Source organism: Zalophus californianus, chromosome 17 (assembly GCF_009762305.2).
Source record: "Zalophus californianus isolate mZalCal1 chromosome 17, mZalCal1.pri.v2, whole genome shotgun sequence".
Classification (NCBI taxonomy): Eukaryota; Metazoa; Chordata; class Mammalia; order Carnivora; family Otariidae; genus Zalophus; species Zalophus californianus.
In genome coordinates, this window is record NC_045611.1 from 14,114,820 (window position 1) to 14,137,867 (window position 23,048).

Here is a 23,048-nt window from a genome sequence, read left to right on the forward strand (position 1 = left end):
TCCTAGTTGTATGTAGTTTGTTCTGGTTTAAAAGATAAAACTAGAAAATAGGGTGTAGTCTAATGAAATAATTTCAAATGCAGGAAAAGTAGTATGCATATGAATACTAATTTCAGCATTATTTATATGACATGTCAGAAGGTTGGAGAAATAATTTAAAAATTACTATGGAATATCAGGTAGCCGTTAAAGCTAAAGACTAACACAACAGATACTATGTCATGTGATAAAAGGACTCAGTGTCAGAGTCCATGATTACAGCTCTGTAAAAATATGAGGAAAACTCTTGGTAAACGTATACCCAGTGACTTTTCTGTAATTTTTTTATATTAATTTTATCGAAACAAGGCAAAAATACTTTGATAATGCGTACACATTTCAGTAGTTACAGCTTCTTCCAGGATATCTTGATGGTCTCTGCTTCCTGTAGTCTGTATTTGTGAGTTTACACATGCTACTGGTCTTGTGGCCCTTCATTTTATTAACTTTTTAATCTTGATTAATCAGTGAAGATTTGATAAAGGTTAGCAGTGTGAAAATACAGGATAGTTGGCATTCTATAAATAAAGGTTTTAAGGATTGGACTATATTAATTTGGAAATGCTTTCTAACTTGTTTGTACTCTTATGTCACCTCTTCATAGCTTCCTTACAGTGGTCATACCTAAATCTGTTCATATAATTTATTTTATAAGGAAGAAGTATTCAAGATAAGTAAAATAATACATTTCAAATACAAAAGTTTTTCTTGATACTGCATAATATCATCCTCGTCACTATTGACTTTGCTGCCTCCCTTCCCCAGTTGGCACTTTTGGAGCTACATACTCTAAAGCTTGTCTCTTAGGACTTCAGGATCTTTTTTGCTTTCTTTTTTTTTTTTTTTTTAAATTAAAGACTTTATTTTAGAGAGAGAGGGAGAGCACAGGGGAAAGAGAGGGAGAAGCAAACTACCTGCTGAGCAGAGAGCTGAGATCACAACCTAAGCCAAAGGCAGACACTTAACTGACTGAGCCAACCAGGTGCCCCCTCCTTTTTTTTTTTCTTTCTATTTTTAACTATAAATAGAGCTTTCAGGATTACTGCTGGACAGCTTCATAATTTTGGGCAGCAGGTATGAGCTGCAGCAGTCTCACCTTTCTCCCCCAAATAATATAAGGAATGACTCAATCCATGGTTTTACACCTTCCCTTATTCAGAATAAAGAGAACCTTCTTTATTTTTTTTTTTTTAAGATTTTATTTATTTATTCGTGAGAGACGGGGGGGGGGGGAGAGAGAGAGAGAGAAGCAGAGGGAGAAGCAGGCTCCCAAGGAGCAGGGAGCCCGATGTGGGACTCGATCCCAGGACCCCGGGACCATGACCTGAGCCGAAGGCAGACGCTTAACCGTCTGAGCCACCCAGGCGCCCCTAAAGAGAACCTTCTTTAAAAGGCTCCTAAAAAAAAAAATGAAAGAAAGAAAAGACTTCTGGGACTGAATGATAAAAGGAGGGACTAGATGGATTTGTTGTTCCAAAGTTAAGGATTGGGTTGAAATGAGTTGGGAAGAGCCAAGAAGGGCACGTGGTGGTATCCCAATAAAAATAGATCAGTACAGGCATACCCTGGGTTTGGTGGGTTTGGTTCCAGACCACCACAATAAAGTGAGTCAAATGACTCTTTGTTTCCTTTTTTTTAAGATTTTGTTTATTGGAGAGAGAAAGAACACAAGCAGGGGGATCCACAGAGGGGGATGGAGGAGCAGGCTCCCCTCAGAGCAGGGAGCCCAATGCATGCTCGATCCCAGGACTCCGGGATCATGATCTGAGCCAAAGGCAGACGCTTAACTGACAGCCACCCAGGCGCCCCTGAAATTTTTTGTTTTCAAAGTGCATATAATAATTAATGTTCATACTACATTGTAGTCTGTTAAGTGTGCAGTAGCATTATATCTGATAAAATCGTGCATATCTTAATTTAAAAATATTGCTAAAAAAAGACTAATCATCTGAACTTTCAGCAAATTGTAACCTTTTTGCTGGTGGAGGGTCTTCCCTCCATGTTGATGGCTGCTGACTGATCCGGGTGAAGCTGAAGCTGTGGCAATTTCTTAAAATGAGAAAATAATGGCGTTTTTGCATCAGTTGACTTCTTTCATGAGTAGTTTCTCAGCATATGATATTGTTTGATAACATTTTATGCACCATAGAACTTTCTTTAAGAATTTGAGTCAATCCTCTCAAACCCTTTTGCTGCTTTATCAGCTAAGTTTATGTAATATTCTAAATTCTTCGTTGTCATTTCACCAATCTTCACAGCATCTTCACCAGGAGTAGAATTCATCTCAAGAAACCACTTTCTTTGCTCGTTCATTCATAAGAAACAGCTTCTCATCAAGGTTTTATCATGCAATTCAATCACATTTTCAGGCTCCACTTTTAAATTTAGTTATTTGACTATTTATATATTTATAGTTACTTCCTCCACTGAAGTCTTGAACCCCTCAGAGTCATTCATGAGGATTGGAATTAACTTTTTCCAAACTCCTGTTATTGTTGATATTTTGCCCTCTTGTCATGAATCAGATGTTCTTAATGGCATCTAGAATGGTGAATCCTTTCCAGAAGGTTTTCAGTTGACTTTGCCCAAATCCATCAGAGGAATCACTATCTATGGCATCTCTAGCTATGTAAGAGATATTTCCTTTTATTTATTTATTTGACAGAGAGAGACAGCGAGAGAGGAAACACAAGCAGGGGGAGTGGGAAAGGGAGAAGCAGGCTTTCCCGCTGAGCAGGGAGCCTGATGCCGGGCTTGATCCCAGGACCCTGGGATCATGACCCGAGTCGAAGGGAGGCGCTTAACAACTGAGCCACCCAGGCGCCCTGTAAGATATATTTCTTAATAACATTTGAAGGTTGAAATTACTCCTTGATCCATGGGCTGCAGAATGGATGTTTTGTTAACGGGCATGAAAACGTTAATCTTGGGGCGCCTGGGTGGCTCAGTCGTTAAGTGTCTGCCTTCGGCTCAGGTCATGATCCCAGGGTCCTGGGATCGAGCCCCGCATCGGGCTCCCTGCTCCGCGGGAGGCCTGCTCTCCCTCTCCCACTCCCGCTGCTTGTGTTCCTGCTCTCGCTATCTCTGTCTCTGTCAAATAAATAAATAAAATCTTTAAAAAAAAATGTTAATCTCATACCTCTCCATCAGAGCTCTTGGGTGACCAGGTGTGTTGCCAATGAACAGTAAAAGGAATTTTTTTTTTTTTTCTGAGTAGTAGGTCTCAATGGTGGGCTTAAAATATTCAATAAACCATATTCTAAACAGATGTGCTGTCATTCAGTCTTTGTTTCATTTATAGAGCACAGGCAGAATAGATTTAGCATAATTCCTAAGGGCTCTAGGATTTTCAGAATGGTAAATGAGCATTGGCTTCCACTTAAAGTCACAGGCTGCATTAACCCCTAGCAAGAGAGTTAGCCTGTCCTTTGAAACTTTGAATCCAGGCATTGACTTCTCTCCAGCTATGGAAGTCCTGGGTGGCATCTCCTTTCAGTGTAATGCTGTTTCATCTACATTTAAAATCTGTTGTTTAGGAGGTGCCTGGGTGCCTCAGTCAATTAAGCATCCGACTCTTGATCTCAGCTCAGATCTTGATGTCAGGGTTGTGAGTTCAAGCCCCGTGTTGGGCTCTGTGTTGAGCATGGAGCCCTTAAAAAAAAAATCTGTTGTTTGGTATAGCCACCTTTATTAATTATCTTAGCTACACCTCCTGGATAATTTGCTGCAGCTTCTGCATCAGTACTTCCTTCACCTTGCACTTGAATGCTATGGAAAATGGCTTCTTTTTTTTAAGATTTTATTTGTTTGACAGAGACACAGCGAGAGAGGGAACACGAGCAGGGGGAGTGGGAGAGGGAGAAGCAGGCTTCCCTCTGAGCAGGGAGCCTGATGTGGGGCTCGATTCCAGGACCCTAGGACCATGACCTGAGCCAAAGGCAGTTGCCCAATGACTGAGCCACCCAGGCACCCCAAATGGCTTCTTTCTTTAAACCTCATAAATCAACCTCTGCTAGCTTCAAGCTCTTCTTTTGCAGCTTCCTCTCCTCTCAGTTTGTAGAATTGAAGAGCGTCAGGACCTTGGCTTAGGGAATCATTGTGGCTGGTTTGATCTTTTATCCAGACCACTAAAATGTTCTCCGTATCAGCAATAAGGCTCTTTCACTTTCTTTTTTTTTTTTTTTTAATATTTATTTATTCATGAGAGGCAGAGGGAGAAGCAGGGGGACTCGATCCCAGGACCCTGGGATCATGACTTGAGCCGAAGGCAGACGCTTAACCATCTGAGCCACCCAGGCGCCCGGCTCTTTCACTTTCTTACCATTTGTTCACTGGGGGAGCCCTTTTCATTTCCTTCAAGAACTTTTCCCTTGCATTCACAACTTGGCTTACTGATGCAAGAAGCCTAGCTTTTGGTCTATCTCAGCTTTTGACAAGTTTTCCTTACTGAGTTTAATCATTTGTAGCTTTTGATATACAGTGAGAGACCTGTGACTCTTCTTTTCCTTGAATACTTCGAGGCCATTGTAGGGTTATTGATTGGCCTAATTTCAGTATTGTTTCTTAGGGAATAGGGGTGCCTTAAGCAGAGGGAGAGAGATGAGGGGAATGGCTGGTTGGTGGAGCAATCAGAATATACACATTTCTCAACAAAGTTCATTGTCTTACATTGGAGTCATTGGTGGCACCCTAGTTAAAATTTTACAATAGTAACATCAGAGGTCACTGATCCCAGATCACCATAACATTTATAATAATAATGAAGAAGTTTGAAATGTGAGAATTAGCAAAATGTGACAGACGTGGAGTGAGCAAATGCTTTTGGAAAAATGGTGCTGATAGACTTGCTTGATGCAGGGTTGCAAACCTTCATGTAAAAACGAAACAAAACAGTATCTGAGAAGTGCAATAAAAAGAGGTATGCATATATATAAACTAGAGAGAATACTGTGAGAACTAGTTTTGTAATCACTAGTTCATAATCATTTCATAGGGTTTTTGTTATAGTTGTTTACATGACTTAGTTTTTTTTTTTATGTCATTCTCATTAGATTGTGAACTCTTTGAAGCTTTAGGGTGAGGTCTTACTTAACTGTGGTGGCTTAGCACAGTGCCTGATAGAAGAGCGCTTAACAAATGTTTGGTGAGTGAATGCATGACCATAAACATGTTGACATAACATCCTAGAATAACCTCTGAATCATAAAAGGAGTTTTAAATGAGTTACTGAACAATATTAGTATGTGGTATGTGTATACATATTCATATATATCTACATTTATATATGTTTGTTTTATGTATATAGATATTTGTGTATGTATAAAACAGTAACTTGACCAGAATATTTTACTAACTTTCAGATTAGTATTCTTAATCATTCCAGGTACAAAGGTTATGGTATTTAGTTTTGGAAACAGGTTCAAGTCCTGAAATGGTAATTAAGTTGATATTTTGTATTAGACTAGTTTGGGGTCTAATGATTTATTTCGTATATTTTAGGATAGATCTTTAGTTATTACCTTTGTGGTTTAATGTCATTGTCTCTTAAAATTTTTTTAATTTTTAAATTTTTTTAATTTTTAAAAGATTTTATTTATTTATTGGTCAGAGAGAGCACAGTCAGGGGGAGTGGCAGGCAGAGGGAGAAGCAAACTCCCTGCTGAGCAAGGAGCCCATGTGGAACTTGATCCCAGGACCCTGGGATAGTGACCTGAGCGGAAGGCAGACGCTTAACCAACTGAACTACCCAGGCGTCCCTAATTTTTTTTTATTTTTTTAAAGATTTAATTTATTTGAGAGAGAGAGCCAGCACAAGCAGTAGGAAGAAGCAGACTCCCTGCTGAGCAGGAAGGTGGATGTGGGGCTCTATCCCAGGACCCTGGGATCATGACCTGAGCTGAAGGCAGATGAGGCCCTTAACCAACTCAGCCACCCAGGCGCCCCATGTCATTGTCTTTAATTATTCTTTTTTTTTTTGTAGAATAGGAATCTAATTTCTGAAAGTTGAAAATCCTTGAAACTTAGGTGTGCCTGACTGGGTCAGTCAGAAGAGCATGCGACTCTTGATCTCTGGGTTGGGAGTTTGAGCCCCAGGTTGGGTGTAGCGATTACTAAAAACGTAAATTAAAAAACTTAATTAGGGGCACCTGGGTGGCTCAGTCGTTAAGCATCTGCCTTCGGCTCAGATCATGATCCCAGGGTCCTGGGATCAAGCCCCACATTGGGCTCCCTGCTCCGCGGGAAGCCTGCTTCTCCTTCTCCCACTCCCCCTGCTTGTGTTCCCTCTCTGGCTGTGTCTCTCTCTGTCAAATAAATAAATAAAATCTTTTAAAAAAAATAAAAAAAAGAAAACCCTTAAATCTTAACAAAATACTTTGGCAAATTATTTCTGTTTCCTTAAAACAAAACTAAATTATGTAAGTCAGTGGAATTAAAAAAGAATGTTACTTTTCTTTTTCCTTTGGAATGGTTTTTAATTTTAGATTCAATTTTTGTTATATATGTGGAGTAATTACATTTTCTATTTCTTTGTCAGTTTTGGTAAGTTGAGTTTTAGAGATTTGTCCGTTCTTGTTTGAATATATAGGTGTAAATTGATAATGTCCCCTTGTGATTATTATTATTTTTTAAAGATTTTATTTATTTATTTGAGAGCGAGAATGAGAGAGAGCATATGAGAGCGGGGAGGGTCAGAGGGAGAAGCCGATTCCCTGCTGAGCAGGGAGCCCGATGTGGGACTCGATCCCGGGACTCCAGGATCATGACCTGAGCAAGGCAATCGCTTAACCAACTGAGCCACCCAGGCGCCCGTCCCCTTGTAATTATTAATGTCTCTAGGATCTGTAATGATATTCCCCTCTTCATTCCTGATAGTTTGTCCCCCCTTTTTTTTGCCAGTTTTCTATAGACTTACGAGTTTTTTAAAGTAATCTTTTTTTTTTTAAAGATTTTATTTATTTATTTGAGAGAGAGAATGAGATAGAGAGAGCATGAGACGGGGGAGGGTCAGAGGGAGAAGCAGACTCCTCCTGCTGAGCAGGGAGCCCGATGCGGGACTCGATCCTGGGACTCCAGGATCATGACCTGAGCCGAAGGCAGTCGCTTAACCAACTGAGCCACCCAGGCGCCCTAAAGTAATCTTTACGTACACCATGGGGCTTGAACTCACAAGATCAAGTGTCATATGCTCTACTGACAGAGCCAGTTGCCCCAAGATTTGTCAATTTTTTTAAAAGATTTTATTTGACAGAGCACGAGTGGGGGGAGGGGCAGAGAGAGAAGCAGTTTCCCCACCGAGCAGGGAGCCTGATGTGGGGCTCTAAATCTTGGGGTGCCAGGGTGGCTCAGCAGTTAAGCATCTTGCTTCAGCTCAGGTCATGATCTTGGGGTCCCAGGATCGAGCCTTGTGTCGGGCTCCCTGCTCAGTGGAGAGCCTGGTCTTTCTCTGCCCCTCCCTCCTGCTCTGCTCTCTCTCTCAAATAGATAAGTAATTAAAAAATTTTTTTTTCTAGATAACCAGCATTTGGTTTTGTTGATTTTTCTGTAGTTTTCCTCTTCAATTTCATTGATTTATTTTGCCTTGTTTTTATTGTTTCCTCCTGCTTGCTTTGGGTTATAATAATTCTTTTTACAGTTCGTTATGGTGGAAGCTTAGATTACTAGAGACCTTCATTTCTAATATAAGCATTTAGTGTTGTAAATTTCCCCTTAAGTGCTGCTTTTTATTTTATTTTTCTTAAAAGATTTTATTTATGTGAGAGAGAGAGGAGAGGGGAGGGTCAGAGGGAGAAGCAGAGTCCCCGCTGAGCAGGGAGCCTGATGTGGGACTCGATCCTGGGACCCCAGGATCATGACCTGAGTCGAAGGCAGTCGCTTAACCAACTGAGCCACCCAGGTGCCCCTTAAGTACTGCTTTTTAAACTACATCCACAGATTACAATACTTTCATTTTCTTGCAGTTCAAACCTTTAAAACATGTTTTTCCTGCTTACAACTTCCTCTTTGACCCGTGGATTATGAGGAAGTGTGTTTAATTTTCAAGTGTTGGGAGATTTTCTGCTATCTCGTTAACTGATTTCTAGTTCAGTTCCATTTGGTTAAAGATCGTACTCTGTGTGACTTCCGTTCTGTTTTGTTAAGATTATTTTGTACCCTGGGATATGGTCTATATTCAGGTATGTTCCATGTGTGTTACTGTGTTGGGTGGAGTGTTCTGTAACTATCATTGAGATACAGTCGATTGTTTGTGGTGTTCAGTTCTTGTATATCCTTGCTGATACTCTACCAGTTTTTTTTTTTTTTTGAAAATGTCTTTTATGAGTTACATTTATTTATTATTTTTTTAAGATTTTATTTATTTGACAGAGAAGGACAGCGAGAGAGGGAACACAAGCAGGGGGAGTGGGAGAGGGAGAAGCAGGCTTCCCCTGGAGCGGGGAGCCCGATGCGGGGCTCGATCAGTTACTGGTGAAGGCATGTTGAAGTCTCCAGCTATAAGTAGGGATTTGTTAATTTCTCCTTTCCTATCTGTCAGTACTTGCCTCATATATTTTGAAGCTCTGTTTGTTAGGTGCATTCACTATTAGGATTGTTATATTTCCTTGGTGAATTCACTTTTATCATTATATAATTACAACAGTATATAATACTCCTTTTTTATCCCTGGTTTTCCTTGTTCTGAAATCTTTGTCTAGCATTAATATAGCCCCTCCAATTAACTTTAACTTTCTTTTTTAAAATTGAGTTATAGGGTACCTGGATGGCTCAGTCAGTTAAGCATCTGCCTTCGGCTCAGATCATGGTCTCAGGGTCCTGGGATCGAGTTCCACATTGGGCTCCCTACTCAGCAGTGAGCCTGCTTCTCCCTCTGCCATTCCCACTGCTTGTGCTCTCTGTCTCTCTCTGTCAAATAAATAAAGTCTTTAAAAAATTAAATTGAGTTATAATCGACATAAAAGATACTAGTTTCAGATATACAGCGTAATGATTAGATGTTTGTGTGTATTGTGAAATGATTGCCACAATAAGACTAATTAACAGCCATCACCACACATAGTTAACAAAATTTTTTTCTTGTGAAAAGAACTTTTGTGTGTGTGTGTGTGATAAGAACTTTAAGATCTACTCTCAGCAGTGAAAGTGTACAGTATGATTAATTTGTACATTTACATCCACATGACATTTATTTTATAACTGGAAGCTTGTACTGAAATGGGTGGAGGGGTGCAAAAAATGTAAACTTCCAACTTTCTTTTGGTGAGTGTGTGATAGACCTTTTTCATCCTTTTACTTTTTTAAAAAAAGTTTTATTAGTGTGCATTCATGCACGAATGGGGCGAGGGGCAGAGGGAGCAGAACAAGCCGACTCCACTGAGCAGGGAGCCTAATGCGGCCCGATCCCAGGACCCTGGAATTGTGACTTGAGCCAAAGGCAAATGCGTAACTGACTGAGCCACCCAGGCGCCCCAACTTGCTTTTTTTTTTTTAAAGCTTTCATTTATTTATTTATTTTTAAAGATTTTATTATTTGAGACAGAGCACAAACAGGGAGGAGGGTCAGTGGGAGAAGCAGGGAGCCTGACATGGGGCTCAATCCCAAGACCCCGGGATCATGACTCAAGCCAAAGGTAGCCATTTAACTGACTAAGCCACCCATGCACCCCTTAAGATTTTATTGATTTATTTGAGAGAGAAAGAGGGAGCTTGTGAGTGGTGGGAGGAGCAGAGGAAGGGGGACAAGCAGATTCCCTGTTGAGTGCGGAGCCCAGTGCAGCGCTTGATCTCATGACCCTGAGCTTATGACCTGAGCCAAAATCAAGAGTTGGATGCCTAACACAATGAGCCACCCAGGCATCCCTCATCCTTTTACTTTTAACATACTCATTTTATCATATCAAAGTGAGTTTCTTGTTGATAGTATATAGATGGACCCTTTTTTTGGACAGTCTCTTGTCTTTAAATTGTTTTTAGGGCGCCTGGGTGGCTCAGTTGGTTAAGCGACTGCCTTCGGCTCAGGTCATGATCCTGGAGTCCCGGGATCGAGTCCCGCATCGGGCTTCCTGCTCAGCAGGGAGTCTGCTTCTCCCTCTGACCCTCTTCCCTCTCGTGCTTTCTATCTCTCATTCTCTCTCTCTCTCAAATAAATAAATAAAATCTTAAAAAAAATTGTTTTTAGACCATTTCTATATAATTTTTTATGTAATTATTATATTTGAATTTAGGTCCACCATTTTATTATGTTTTCTGTTTTTTCCTCTGTTTTTCATTTCTGTTTCTGCTTTTGCCTTCTTTTGGGTTATTTTAATACTAGTATTCTAGTTTAAATTCTGTTTATTTTTAATTTTTTTTAATTTTTTTAAAATTTATTTATTTTATTTATTTATTTGACAGAGAGAGACACAGTGAAGAGTGGGAACACAAGCAGGGGGAATGGGAGAGGGAGAAGCAGGCTTCCCGCGGAGCAGGGAGCCCAGCGCGGGGCTTGATCCCAGGACCCTGGGATCACGACCTGAGCCAAAGGCAGATGCTCAATGACTAAGCCACCCAGGCACCCCAAATTCTGTTTTGTTTTGGTTTTTTTTTGTATAATATGTTTCACAGGTCACTGTAGGGATTATAATAGATGTACTTTCACAGTGTATTTAGAGTCAGTATTTTACCACTTCCCTTTTTTTTTTTTTAAGATTATATTTGTATATTAAGATTATATAATTTTTTTTTAAGATTTTATTTGACACAGTGAGGGAGGGAATACAAGCAGGGAGAGGAAGAAGCAGGCTTCCTGCCAAGCAGGGAGCCCGATGTGGGGCTCAATCTCAGGACCCTGGGATCATGACCCGAGCCGAAGGCAGACACAACTGAGCCACCCAGGCACCTCAGTATTTTACCACTTCCTGTGGAATATAGAGACATCTTAAAGATCACTTTACCCTGCTCCCTTTTTTCCATTATGTTTATCTTATGTACATACGTTGAAAACCCCATTAGACAATGTTACTAGTTTTGCTTTTAACTATAAAAAATGCATTTAAAGACACTCAAGAGTAGAGTCATCTATTATATTTCCCAGGTATTTATATCTGTAATGTAAGTTATAGATATTTTCCATTTCTTCCTTTATTTTAATATTCCAGATTTCCTTCTGGCATCACTTAATTCTGCCTGGAAAACTTTTTTTTTTTTTTTTTAAGATTTTATTTATTTGAGAGAGAGAAAGAGAGCATGAGAGGGGGGAAGGTCAGAGGGAGAAGCAGACACCCTGCTGAGCAGGGAGCCTGATGCGGACTCAATCCTGGGACTCCAGGATCATGACCTGAGCTGAAAGCAGTCGCTTAACCAACACACAGGCAGCCCTGCCTGGAAAACTTCTTAAGAGGTTTGTTGGTGACAGATTCTTTTATTAGTTTTCCTTCATCTGAGAATGACTTTATTTCACCTTCATTTCTGAAGGATATTTTCAGTGGATATAGAATTCTTGCTTAACAGTTCTTTTTTTTTTTTTTTTAAAGATTTTATTTATTTGAGAGAGAGAGAATGAGAGATAGAAAGCACGAGAAGGAAGAGGGTCAGAGGGAGAAGCAGACTCCCCGCTGAGCGGGGAGCCCGATGCGGGACTCGATCCAGGGACTCCAGGATCATGACCTGAGCCGAAGGCAGTCGCTTAACCAACTGAGCCACCCAGGCGCCCTCTTGCTTAACAGTTCTTTCAGCAATTTAGAAATACTGTTCCAGGGGCGCCTGGGTGGCTCAGTCGTTTGAGCGTCTGCCTTTGGCTCAGGTCATGATCCTGGGATCCTGGGATCGAGCCCCGCATCAGGCTCTCTGCTCCGCGGGGGGCCTGCTTCTCCCTCTCCCACTCCCCCCTGCTTGTGTTCCTGCTCTCGCTGTGTCTCTCTCTGTCAAATAAATAAAATCTTAAAAAAAAAAAAATACTGTTCCGCTTCTCTTCAGCCTCTATGATTTCTGATGTGAAATTCATAGTCATTTGAATAGGTCATCTGTAAGTAATGCATTTTTCTCTGGCTCCTTTCAGTATTTTATAAATTTATCTTTAGTTTTCAGCAGTTTGGTGATGAGAAGTCTGGGCATACATTTCTTTGGGTTTATTCTGCTTGGAATTCCCTAAGCTTTTTCAGTCTGTAGATTTATGCCATTTGCTAAATTTGGGAAGTTTTCAGCCTATAGTTTGCTTTTTTTTTTAAAGATTTATAGAGAGTGTGTGTGCAAGCTGGGGGAGGGGAAAAGGGAGAGAGGGAGAGAATCTCAAGCAGATTCCCAGCTGAGTGTGGAGCCCTGTGTAGGGCTCGAAATCATGACCCTGAGATTGTGACCTGAGCCAAAATCAAGAGTTGGACGCTTGACTGGCAGCCAGCCACCCAGGTCCCCCCTCAGCCTATAGTTTTTCATGATTTTTTGGTACCACACTTCTGGGACTCTGAGGACACAAATATTAGATCCTTGACTATTGCCCTACAAATCTCTCAGACTTCAGTCTTTTTTTAACCTCTTTTTCAAATTGGATGCTTTTTATTGATCTATCATCAGGTGCCCTGGCTCTTTCGCTCTGTCATTTCCGTTCTGCTATTGAGCCCATCAATGAGTTTCTTACCTTGGTTATTGTTTTTTTCAATTCTAAAGTTTTATTTGTTTCCTCTTTGTATCTTTTATTTCTTTTTTTTTTTCTTTATTTTTTTATTGTTATGTTAATCACCATATATTACATCATTAGTTTTTGGTGCAGTGTTCCATGATTCATTGTTTGTTCATAACACCCAGTGCTCCATGCAGAACGTGCCCTCCTCAATACCCATCACCAGGCTAACCCATCCCCCCACCCCCCTCCCCTCTAGAACCCTCAGTTTGTTTTTCAGAGTCCATCATCTCTCATGGTTCGTTTCCCCCTTTTATTTCTTTTTTTTAAGGTTTTATTTGTGAGAGCAAGACTATGGGTGGGGGAGGGGCCGAGGGAGAGAATCTTCAAGGAGATACCCCACTGAGCATGGAGCCCAAGGAGAGGTGCGAGAGGTGTGATCTCCCCACCCAAGAGATCATGACCTCAGCTGAAACCAAGAGTTGGACACTCAACTGAATGAGCTGCTCAGGCACTCCCTTGCTTGTTTTTTAAGGACTACACATCTTGCTCTAAGTATAGCTAGTTCATTAATTCTGACTGCTGCTTAGTAGTCTGTTGTATGCTTCTGTCACATTTTATTTGTCCTCTTGTAATGGACACAGTATTCTGCCACCTCCTTACTACCATAGGATTCCTTTTTTTTTTTTTTAAGATTTTATTTATTTGTCAGCGAGAGACACAGCAAGAGAGGGAACACAGGCAGGGGGAATGGGAGAGGGAGAAGCAGGCTTCCCGCCGAGCAGGGAGCCCGATGTGGGGCTCATCCTAGGACCCTGGGATCATGATCTGAGCCAAAGGCAGACACTTAATGACTGAGCCACCCAGGTGCCCCACCATAGGATTCTTATACATGTGTCTTCATGGCCCTTTCTACAAATTTCTTTGAGGGTGTATGTTCAGGAATGGGATTGCCAGCTCCTAAGGTATACATTTACCTTACATATTAAGGCATACATTTTATCAAATACTAACAAATAGAGTGTTATTCATCTTTGTAAAGGAAGGAAATTCTGTCACATGCTACAACATGGACTCAGACTTTACTAATACTATTATATATATGTGTCAGGATACATAAATATAAACAGCATGTTTTATTTATCCATTCATCTGTCAGTGAACATTTGGGTTACTTTCTATAGTGGATAATGCTGCTAGGAACATGGGTGTGCAAATATCTCTTTGAAATTCTATTTTCAGTTCTTTTGGATATATACTCAGAAGTGGGATTGCTGGATCATAATAAGGTAGTTCTATGTTCAGTTTTTTAAGGAACTACCATACTGTTTTCCATGGTGGTACTCCACTTTACAGTCTCACCAACAGTGGTACACAGGGGCCCCAGTTTTTTCCATATCCTTTCAAACACTTTTTTTTTTTTTAAGGTTTTATTTATTTGACAGCACAAGCAGGGGGAGCAGGAGAGGGAGCTACAGAGGAAGAGGGAGAAGCAGGCTTCCCACTGACTAGGGAGCCTGACGCGAGACTCAATCCCAAGACGCTGGGATCATGACCTGAGCCAAAGGCAGACATTTAACTGACTGAGCCACTGAGGCACCCTTACCTTTTTTTAAAAAATACTTATTTTTGAGGAAGCACACAAGTGGGGTGGACAGAGGGAGAGGGGGAGCAGACTTTGAGTGTGGAGTCCCACACCGGGGTCGGTCCTGTGACCCTGAGATCATGACCCATCTGAAACAAAGAGTTGGTTGCTCAACCGGCTGAGCCACCTGGGTGCCTCCACAGTTTTCTTTTTTTAGGCTATTCATTTAACTTGTTTTCTAGTCTGGTTAGCTGAAATCTTAACTACAGTGTAAATCTGGGGTTACTTTGTTAGATCTAGGTTCCTTCTTGTTTGGTCTTGGGTGCGTGTGTGTAGCCTTTATGCTTGATAACTCCTTCTCCAGAGCCACATAGCATCGTTCCTCTGATGTATGTCCCTGGAGGCTCACTCTTGTGCACTGTCTCTATAGGCCCCTTTACTTTCTGCCTTCCAGTTGTGGGTAGATGGGAGGTACCAGGAGACTAGAGGGTAGGAGGAATGAGGGCTAGCTATTTATTTCCCTTCTCCTTTCCTGCCAGGTTGCTGCAAATTGTCTGCATGCCTCTACCAATAACCTTGATTCCTGTCTGGAGACCCTCTTCATATAGCTACTCCTCTTCTTTCCCTTTCGGACCTGGATGTTAGTGGTTCTGGGGCAATACACTATCCTTTGTTGGTTTCTCTAAACCTTAGCCACACTTTTGTACATAATGTAAGAAATTCTTCTCAGGTTACCCAGGTTGTGGATGTTAATCTGTTTTCAGCTGGAATCCTGATTGTTAGAGTCCCTGAACAGGCCCTGTGATTTTACTTATTGTTCTAGATTTGAAACAAAAAAATGTTATTACTGAATGATAAGATTAGTAATTTGGGTTTATTTTTATCTGCCTTCCACAGGTTTACAGTAGGCTTTTGGAGGTTCTCTTTCCCAAACATCCCCAGCTAAAAGATGAAGAGTGAAATATAAACAACTTTGCCACACATCATTATTCCAGTTCCTTCACAGAATTGGATTTCTATTAGCAGCATAAAACATTTGTTAAGCACCCCTTTCAGAGAATTTTTGCACTTTTCTTCTTCAAAATCCCTTTTCTTTTGACTTGGGATCTCTTCCTTCCCAGGCTGTTTCAGCAGTCCTAAACTAGCATTTGTGGGACACTGGCCATCTTAGGCAAATATGTGAAATAAAGATGTCTTTACACCCTCTAGCATTTCATGTTGCTAAAACCACTCCTTTGTTACCCGTTTCCTCTGTTAACATGTGTCTTTCAGTGTCTGGCTCACTTTAAATACCTATTCTGATGAATTAATTTTTTTGGTAAACTTAATTTTCCTAAATATGTATTAATGTATTAATCAGCTCTACTCTTTTTCTTTTCATGTCCTCATTAACTTTTGCTTTTTTTTTGAGATGGGGAGATGTATTGTTTTTACTTTGACTTTATTTTATTTTTTTTTTTAAGATTTTATTTATTTGTCACTATAAGCAGGGGGAGCAGCAGGCAGAGGGAGAAGCAGGCTCCCTGCTGAGCAAGGAGCCTGATGGGACTTGATCCCAGGACTCCGGGATCATGACTTGAGCCAAAGGCAGCCGCTTAACCGACTAAGCCACCCAGGTGTCCCTTTATTTTATTTTTTTTTTTAAGATTTTATTTATTTATTTGTCAGAGCAAGAACACAAGCATGGGTAGTGGCAGGCAGAGGGAGAAGCAGACTCCCTGCTGAGCAAGGAGCTGGATGCAGGGCTCGATCCCAGGACTCTGGGATCATGACCTAAGCTGAAGGCAGACAGACACTTAAGCTACTGAGCCACCCAGGTGTCCCTGCTTTGACTTTTAAAAAAAGTTTCTTGTTCCTGACAGAACTCTCCCTTTGCCCCTTTTCCCCTTCACCATAGTTTTCTAAAGGGCTCCTCTCCCTTCAAAAATTTTTCTCCCCCAGGCATTCCCTTTCCAAGACTTCATTTGTGCATTTCAAATGCACTTTAATGTTCCTTCTTAGGAGTCTGGGCATTTGTCTCTGGACGCTTGCTTTTTACGGCTAGGGGACTTTTTATTTCTGGTTGTGGTTTTTCATCCATATTAGACGTCCTGCTAGTTTTCCTCTTTTATCTTCCACAAACTGTGTTGCCTATTTTGCTTTCTGCTAAGGCATGTGGCTGTTGCTTTGTGCATAGGAGAGTGCCTGATAGGAATTGTTTGTTGTTGTGTTTGTTTAGTGATGTTTGCTATTGCCTTCATCTTAAAGATAAGGAAAATGATGCTCAGAGTAGTTAAATGGCATGGGCAAAGGCTATTAAGAACAGAAGTGAGGATTGATAATCAAGCCTCTGTTAACCTTTGCTGCATTGCTGGTCTTTAGAGTCCTCTTTACACTTCAAGCCTAGTGCACATCCTTCTTGGAAGCTTCCTAGAGCTCCATGGCAGAATGAATGTTCTCCTCCATAGGTCTCCCCTTGCGCTGGCCCTCGATGGAAGAGCATCTGTGTTAGGAGGGTTATCAAGACCATGTTTACATTTTTAATCACAGTTGTAATATTTTTGCTAAGTGGTCACCCTGTGTGGGTAATGTTGCATTTGGGCTTTGAACCCAGATCTTGCCCTTACTCATCTGTGGTGAGACAGATGAGCTGATGGATATGAAGGCCAGGACCTGACACCCACTGAGATTTCTCCTCTGTTCCTTTTCTTGATTAGCTCTTCTTCATAGGCTTGCACACAGTGTGCATGTACTCTTTTTAATGTTTATTTGTCAAAGGAGATGGTCATAAATTACTGGACAGTCGTAAGCACTTTTTTGGTGCTTAGTTAAGCACCATACTTCTTTTTCTTTTTTTAAAGAAATGTGCACTGTATCTATAGGCCCCTTTACTTTCTGCTTATTTATTTATTTATTAGAGAGAGAGAGAATGAGAGATAGAAAGCACGAGAGGGAAGAGGGTCAGAGGGAGAAGCAGATTCCCTCCTGAGCAGGAAGCCCGATGTGGGACTCGATCCCGGGACTCCAGGATCATCACCTGAGCCGAAGGCAGTCGCTTAACCAACTGAACCACCCAGGCACCCTTTCTTATAGTTTTTGACATTCTCTGCCACCCACCTCTGGCAACCACCAATCTGTTCTCTGTATCCATGAGCGTGTGGGTGGTTGTTTTTATTCCAGATTCCACATATATTCCACTTACGATAAGGTGATCTTGGTTATTGTCTTCTGATGAGTTAATATTTTGTTTTTCTAAGGAGGCAAATGAATTTATATTATTTGTCTCTTAATAGAAATTCTAAATTCTATGCTTTCTGAGGTGGGTTTGGTTTTTAATATTAGCTCTACTGTTAGTCTTAACTCATTGGGTTTGAAAAGAGTTTACAGTAATAATTAAATCTTTTTTTTTTAGTCCAGCCTTTGTTTATATGTATATTTTCCTTTTTTTTTTTAAGATTTTATTTATTTGACAGGGAGAGACACAGCGAGAGAGGGAACACAAGCAGGGGGAGTGGGAGAGGGAGAAGCAGGCTTCCCGCTGAGCAGGGAGCCCAATGCGGGACACTTGATCCCAGGACCCTGGGACCATGACCTGAGCCGAAGGCAGACGCTTAACGACTGAGCCACCCAGGCGCCCCTATGTATATTTGCTTTTTTAAACTCAGAATTTGGGGTCATACTTCATATATGTAGTCCTGCCTTTTCAACTAATATCATTGATATATTTTCACATCAGTAAATACTTTTTAAATATTGAGTGGCTACATAAAACTCCATCACAAATATACTATAGTTTAATAAGCAATATTCATTATTCTAATTTTTTGGTCTTAAAATGTGCTGATAAATATTTTTATATAAAAATCTGAATGAAGCTCTGTTTCTTTAGGCTAAGTTCCTAGGAGTAGAATTAATAGGTCAAAATGTATATGTTTTTAAGCCTTTTGAAAATATTTATAATACTGGGGCGCCTGGGTGGCTCAGTCATTAAGTGTCTGCCTTCGGCTCAGGTCATGATCCCAGGGTCCTGGGATCGAGCCCCACATCGGGCTCCCTGCTCAGCGGGAAGCCTGCTTCTCCCTCTCCCACTCCCCCTGCTTGTGTTCCCTCTCCCGCTGTGTCTGTCTCTGTCAAATAAATAAAATCTTTAAAAAATATATAATACTAAAGTTTAGTTCTCATATATATTGATGCATCACAAAATCGATGTTTATAGATTAGTTAAGAACCACAGAGAAATTTTGACATTTTTCTGTCATACCTTGTGACTCTACCAGACCCCAATATTGTTATCTTTTATCTTCGAAACAGTATCCAAGCAAATGGCCAAAGAAGTTAACCCCTTATAATAAACTCCAGAGCAGCACTTATTTACTTACTTGTGATTTTATAGTTACTGAGGTGATAGTTTTCTCTAACTAGACTGTGAACTCCATGAGGGCAATAACCGTGTCTGTTTTTCAGTGCCAGTGTATCTAGCTCCTGTCACAGTATTGTAGACAATCAATGAATATTTGTTGAAAGGGATTGAAAAATATATAGTATAATTTTTTGTGCTGAAATGCTATAGGAGCATATGATTAAGATTGTTTACTTGGGTTTTGAGTTTAGATGCACTTAGATTTTATTCTTCATTCTGCCACTTAGTTGCTGGTTGGTCCTGGGCCAGTGCCTGGTACAGCAAATGATAGTACTAGTTACTGTTTTTCTGGCTGTCCCATCTGTCTCTGGTTATGAAGGCCTTGAAAACAAGGATATTGTCTGGATCTCGTTAGCACCAGAACCTACCACAGCACCTGTTCTCATAAATAATTGTCAAATTGAAGTTTTGAATTTATGATTGAGAGAGATGTTATGGCATAAACTGTAGTTAATGCCATTCTTCACTTGTACTGAACTTGTGTTCCTCTGAAAGTTTCTTGTTCTCTCTGGTACCTGGAGTTTAGATACAGCACTTCCTCTGCCTGGGGTAGTCACATCCTCTTTTTACCTTACATATAATTTGTTTGTCCTTTAGGACCCAACTTAGACTTTCCTTCTCCTGGAAAGTATTCTGTAATGTCTCTAAGATTGGGTGTCTTTTCTCTAGAATTAGGTTTTTTAATTTTGGCACTACAGACATTTGCGCTGGATAATTATTTTTGTTGTGGGGGACTGTCCTGTTGATTGTAGAATGTTTAGCAGCAGTATTCCTGGCATCTACCCACCAGATGCCAGTAGCATCCCTTCCAATCATGACAACCCAGGATGTCTCCAAGTCATTGCCAAGTATCCCATAGGGGACAGAGTCACTTTCAGTTGAGAACCACTCTAAAATTAGACTTCTTACCAAATAGTATTATAGTTGCCAGATTTTCTTAAGCTGTTTTTTTCCAATAGAATATAAGTTCCTTTGAGGGCAAGGACTGTACTTTTTTTTTTTTTTTTTTTGTAAATCTTCAGCGTTTAGCTATTGTCTGATGTAGAAATATTTGGTATTTGTTGAGCGGGTTGAATATAATTCAGTGTAATGGTTGCCAGATATTTCATGACATACAAGCCCCGTTGTAAACTGAGACTTAGGTTGATTATTAAATATATAAAGGCTTCTGGAGGTTCTTATTAGTGGTTTATGCACAAGTGGACAAATATCCCTAGTGTTTTTCCTTACATTGGATATCTTTTTTGGTTTGTCTGTTTATTAATTAGTTTATTTGACCTAGCTTTTGTTTGGATGTTATATGTTTTGAAGTTCAAGTCCAGAATTCGTTGGGAGACATAGAATTTGTGCTCTCTCAATATGGAATTCACAATGTTATATCCCCTTGTGGGTGGAGGGGAGTGGTTTTGTTGACTATAACTTTGCTGTACATTCAAAGTCTTGGTAAATACCCTTCTGTTGTTAAATTTTATAGAGCAGTTTTTTTTTTGGATTTTTCATCCCTTTGTATATTTCTTTTTTTTTTTTTTAAAGATTTATTTATTTATTTGAGAGAGAGAGAATGAGAGCGATAGAGAGCACGAGAGGGAAGAGGGTCAGAGGGAGAGGCAGACTCCCTGCTGAGCAGGGAGCCCGATGTGGGACTCGATCCCGGGACTCCAGGATCACGACCTGAGCCGAACGCAGTCGCTTAACCAACTGAGCCACCCAGGCGCCCCCCTTTGTATATTTCTTTGCAAGTCAGTAAATATTAATATTTTTGTGATCTTGGGTACTGGCTTTTTCCCACAGGCTGAGACTTAATAGGAGGACTTGAGGAAGTAATGGGAGAATATTTTTGAATTTGGTTCTAAATATGATAGTCTTTCCCCATCACTGCCCTGATGAGATTTTTGGGAGAAGTAGGAGTCCTTCCTGCTGCTGCTTTGTCTTTTTATCAACCCACTCCTACACCAATATATTAGATACTCATTTTATCCATTACCAGATTCTTTTAGCTCTGCCTTCAAGCTAGATCTCAAATCCAGTCATGCTACCCTAGTCTAAGGTATTTCCATCTCTTGTCTGAACTATAGTGATAGCCTTCTCCTTGGTTCTCTTGCTTCTGTTATTACCCTCCCCCAATCAGTTCTCCACATAAGCCAAAACGATCTTAAAGAAATGTGAATCAGATCATGTTTTGCCTGTACTAGGAAACCATTCTGGTTTATAGTGTCAGCTAATCCACCCTCTAACTGGAATAATTTCAGCTTGAAAGTAGTAACTGTGCTTATCTTTTTCCAGGAGGAACAGCACAGCATGCTGGGCTCTGGATTTAAAGCTGAGCGTTTACGAGTCAATTTGAGATTAGTCATAAACCGTCTTAAACTATTGGAGAAAAAAAAAAGTGAGTAATGCATGATTGCCATATATTTTCTTTCCCCAAATCACTGGGGTTTCCCATCCTAATACTGGCTCTGTGAGGCTAGTACTATGAAGTCTTAGGGATCCCATATCCTTTAAGCTTTAGATAATGACTGCTGCTCTTTGTGACAAGTTAGATTGAATCATTCTGTTGCAGGGCATTGGTAACATGACTCCTGAGGTAAATTTGTGGCTATAACAGCAATATTCTCACCTAGACAAAGGACCACATTCTGGAGACTAGATGAGTTGGGACTAGATTTGGTAAAAGACAAGTGAGCTAGGATGTACTAGAAACACCCACTTCGCTCTTGGGGTAGAAGTCTTCTGCAGGCCACGGCCCAGTGTACTGCTGCTGTGTGAGTGGATGGGATTTGTGCCTTAGCGGAACTGGCCCAGAAAGCACGGAAAGAGATTGCTGACTATCTGGCTGCTGGGAAGGATGAACGAGCTCGGATCCGAGTGGAGCATATTATCCGAGAAGACTACCTTGTGGAGGCCATGGAAATTCTGGAGCTGTATTGTGATCTGCTGCTGGCTCGGTTTGGTCTCATCCAGTCTATGAAGTAAGATAATTTTGTCTTTTTTTTTTTAAACTTAATTTAGGTATGATTTATAAAAAAAACTGTACATATGTATACAGTTTGAGTTTGGACATACGCATACGCCTGCATACCATCACCACAATCAAGGTAATAAACATTTGTTACCTCCAGAAATTTCCTTGTGTCCCCCCACACACCCTTTTTTGATAAAAACACATGACATCAGATCCCTCCCCTTTTAACATTTTTTTTTAAGATTTTATTTATTTATTTGACAGAGAGCACAAGCAGGGGGTGCGGCAGGCAGAGGCAGAGGGAGAAGCAGGCCTCCCGCGGAGCAGAGAGCCTGATGCAGGACTCGATCCCAGCACCCTGGGGTCATGACCTGAGCGGAAGGCACTTAACCGACTGAGCCACCCAGGCGTCCCCCTCTTAACGTTTTTTAAAAAGATCGATTTCTTTCAGAGAGAGCGTGCATGCAGCAGGCGGGAGGGGGTGGAGGAGCAGAGGACAGAATCCCAAGTGGACGCCGCGCTAAGTGTGGAGCCTGACGGGCCTCGATCTCACAACTGTGAGATCATGACCTGAGCCGAAACCACCCAGGCGCCCCTCTACTCTCTTAACATTTTTAAGTGCCTGGCATAGTATTGTTAACTATATGCAGTGTTGTTCAGTAGGTTTCTAGAACTTCGTCTTGTATAACGTAATGAAATGAAATAAGATATTTTGAAGACCTAGATCAAATCACCTTTTTGAGAAAGGGATTTTGAGAAGGGAGTAATACTGGTCTCCTACTGCATGTGGGGGGCTAGAACCAGGGGACTACTTCACATACCCAAGGACCTTTTTCCTAATACCTTTGCTGGAAGGCCTGATCTCCTTGTAAACAACTGAAAAAATAAGGACTCTGAAATCAAAAGGTCTAAGTTTGAGTCTTGGCTCTACCCTTTCCTGACTTTGTGACCTTGGGCTTGTCAGAGATTCCCGAGAAGTAAAATAGGATGATGAAAATGGCTAGAAGCCCTAGAATTATTTGTGAGAATCCAGTGAGATTTGTGCAAGAACTTTAGAGGCTATCAAACATATGATACAAATTCTGGGGTTTTGTTGGTTTGTTTTAAAGGAATTTTTTCTTTTTTTTTATAAGATTTTATTTAGGCATGCCTGGGTGTCTCAGTCGGTTAAGTGTCTGCCTTCAGCTCAGGTCATGATCCCAGGGTCCTGGGATTGAGTCCGATATCAGGCTCCCTGCTCAGCAGGGAGTCTGTTTCTCCCTCTGCCTCTCCCCACTGGCTTGTGCTCTCTCTGGCTTACTCTCTCAAATAAATAAATAAAATCTTTAAAGAAAATTTTATTTGTTTATTTGAGAGAGAGAGCGCAAGCAGGGGTGGAGCAGAGGGAGAGGGAGAAGCAGACTCCCCACTGAGCAGGGAGCCCAATAGGGAGCTTAATCCTGGAACTCCGGGATCATGACCTGAGCCACCCAGG

The 23,048-nt window shown here is 40.9% G+C and overlaps 1 protein-coding gene across 5 annotated transcripts in view; it reads left to right on the forward strand.

Annotated features, from left to right (window-relative positions):
* Nucleotides 1-23,048, forward strand: part of IST1 (IST1 factor associated with ESCRT-III) — a 34,979-nt gene that overhangs the window by 2,142 nt on the left and 9,789 nt on the right. For 3 of the 5 annotated variants that reach the window (XM_035724885.1, XM_035724883.1, XM_035724882.1), the window contains exons 2-3: nt 20,896-20,998; nt 21,401-21,581. In XM_035724885.1, coding sequence (XP_035580778.1) covers nt 20,911-20,998; nt 21,401-21,581 — 269 coding nt within the window. In that variant the 5' untranslated portion in view covers nt 20,896-20,910. Of the gene's footprint in view, nt 1-5,090; nt 5,183-20,895; nt 20,999-21,335; nt 21,338-21,400; nt 21,582-23,048 lie in introns of those variants that run through there. The other 2 variants (XM_027617405.2, XM_035724884.1) reach the window with 2 other exon arrangements.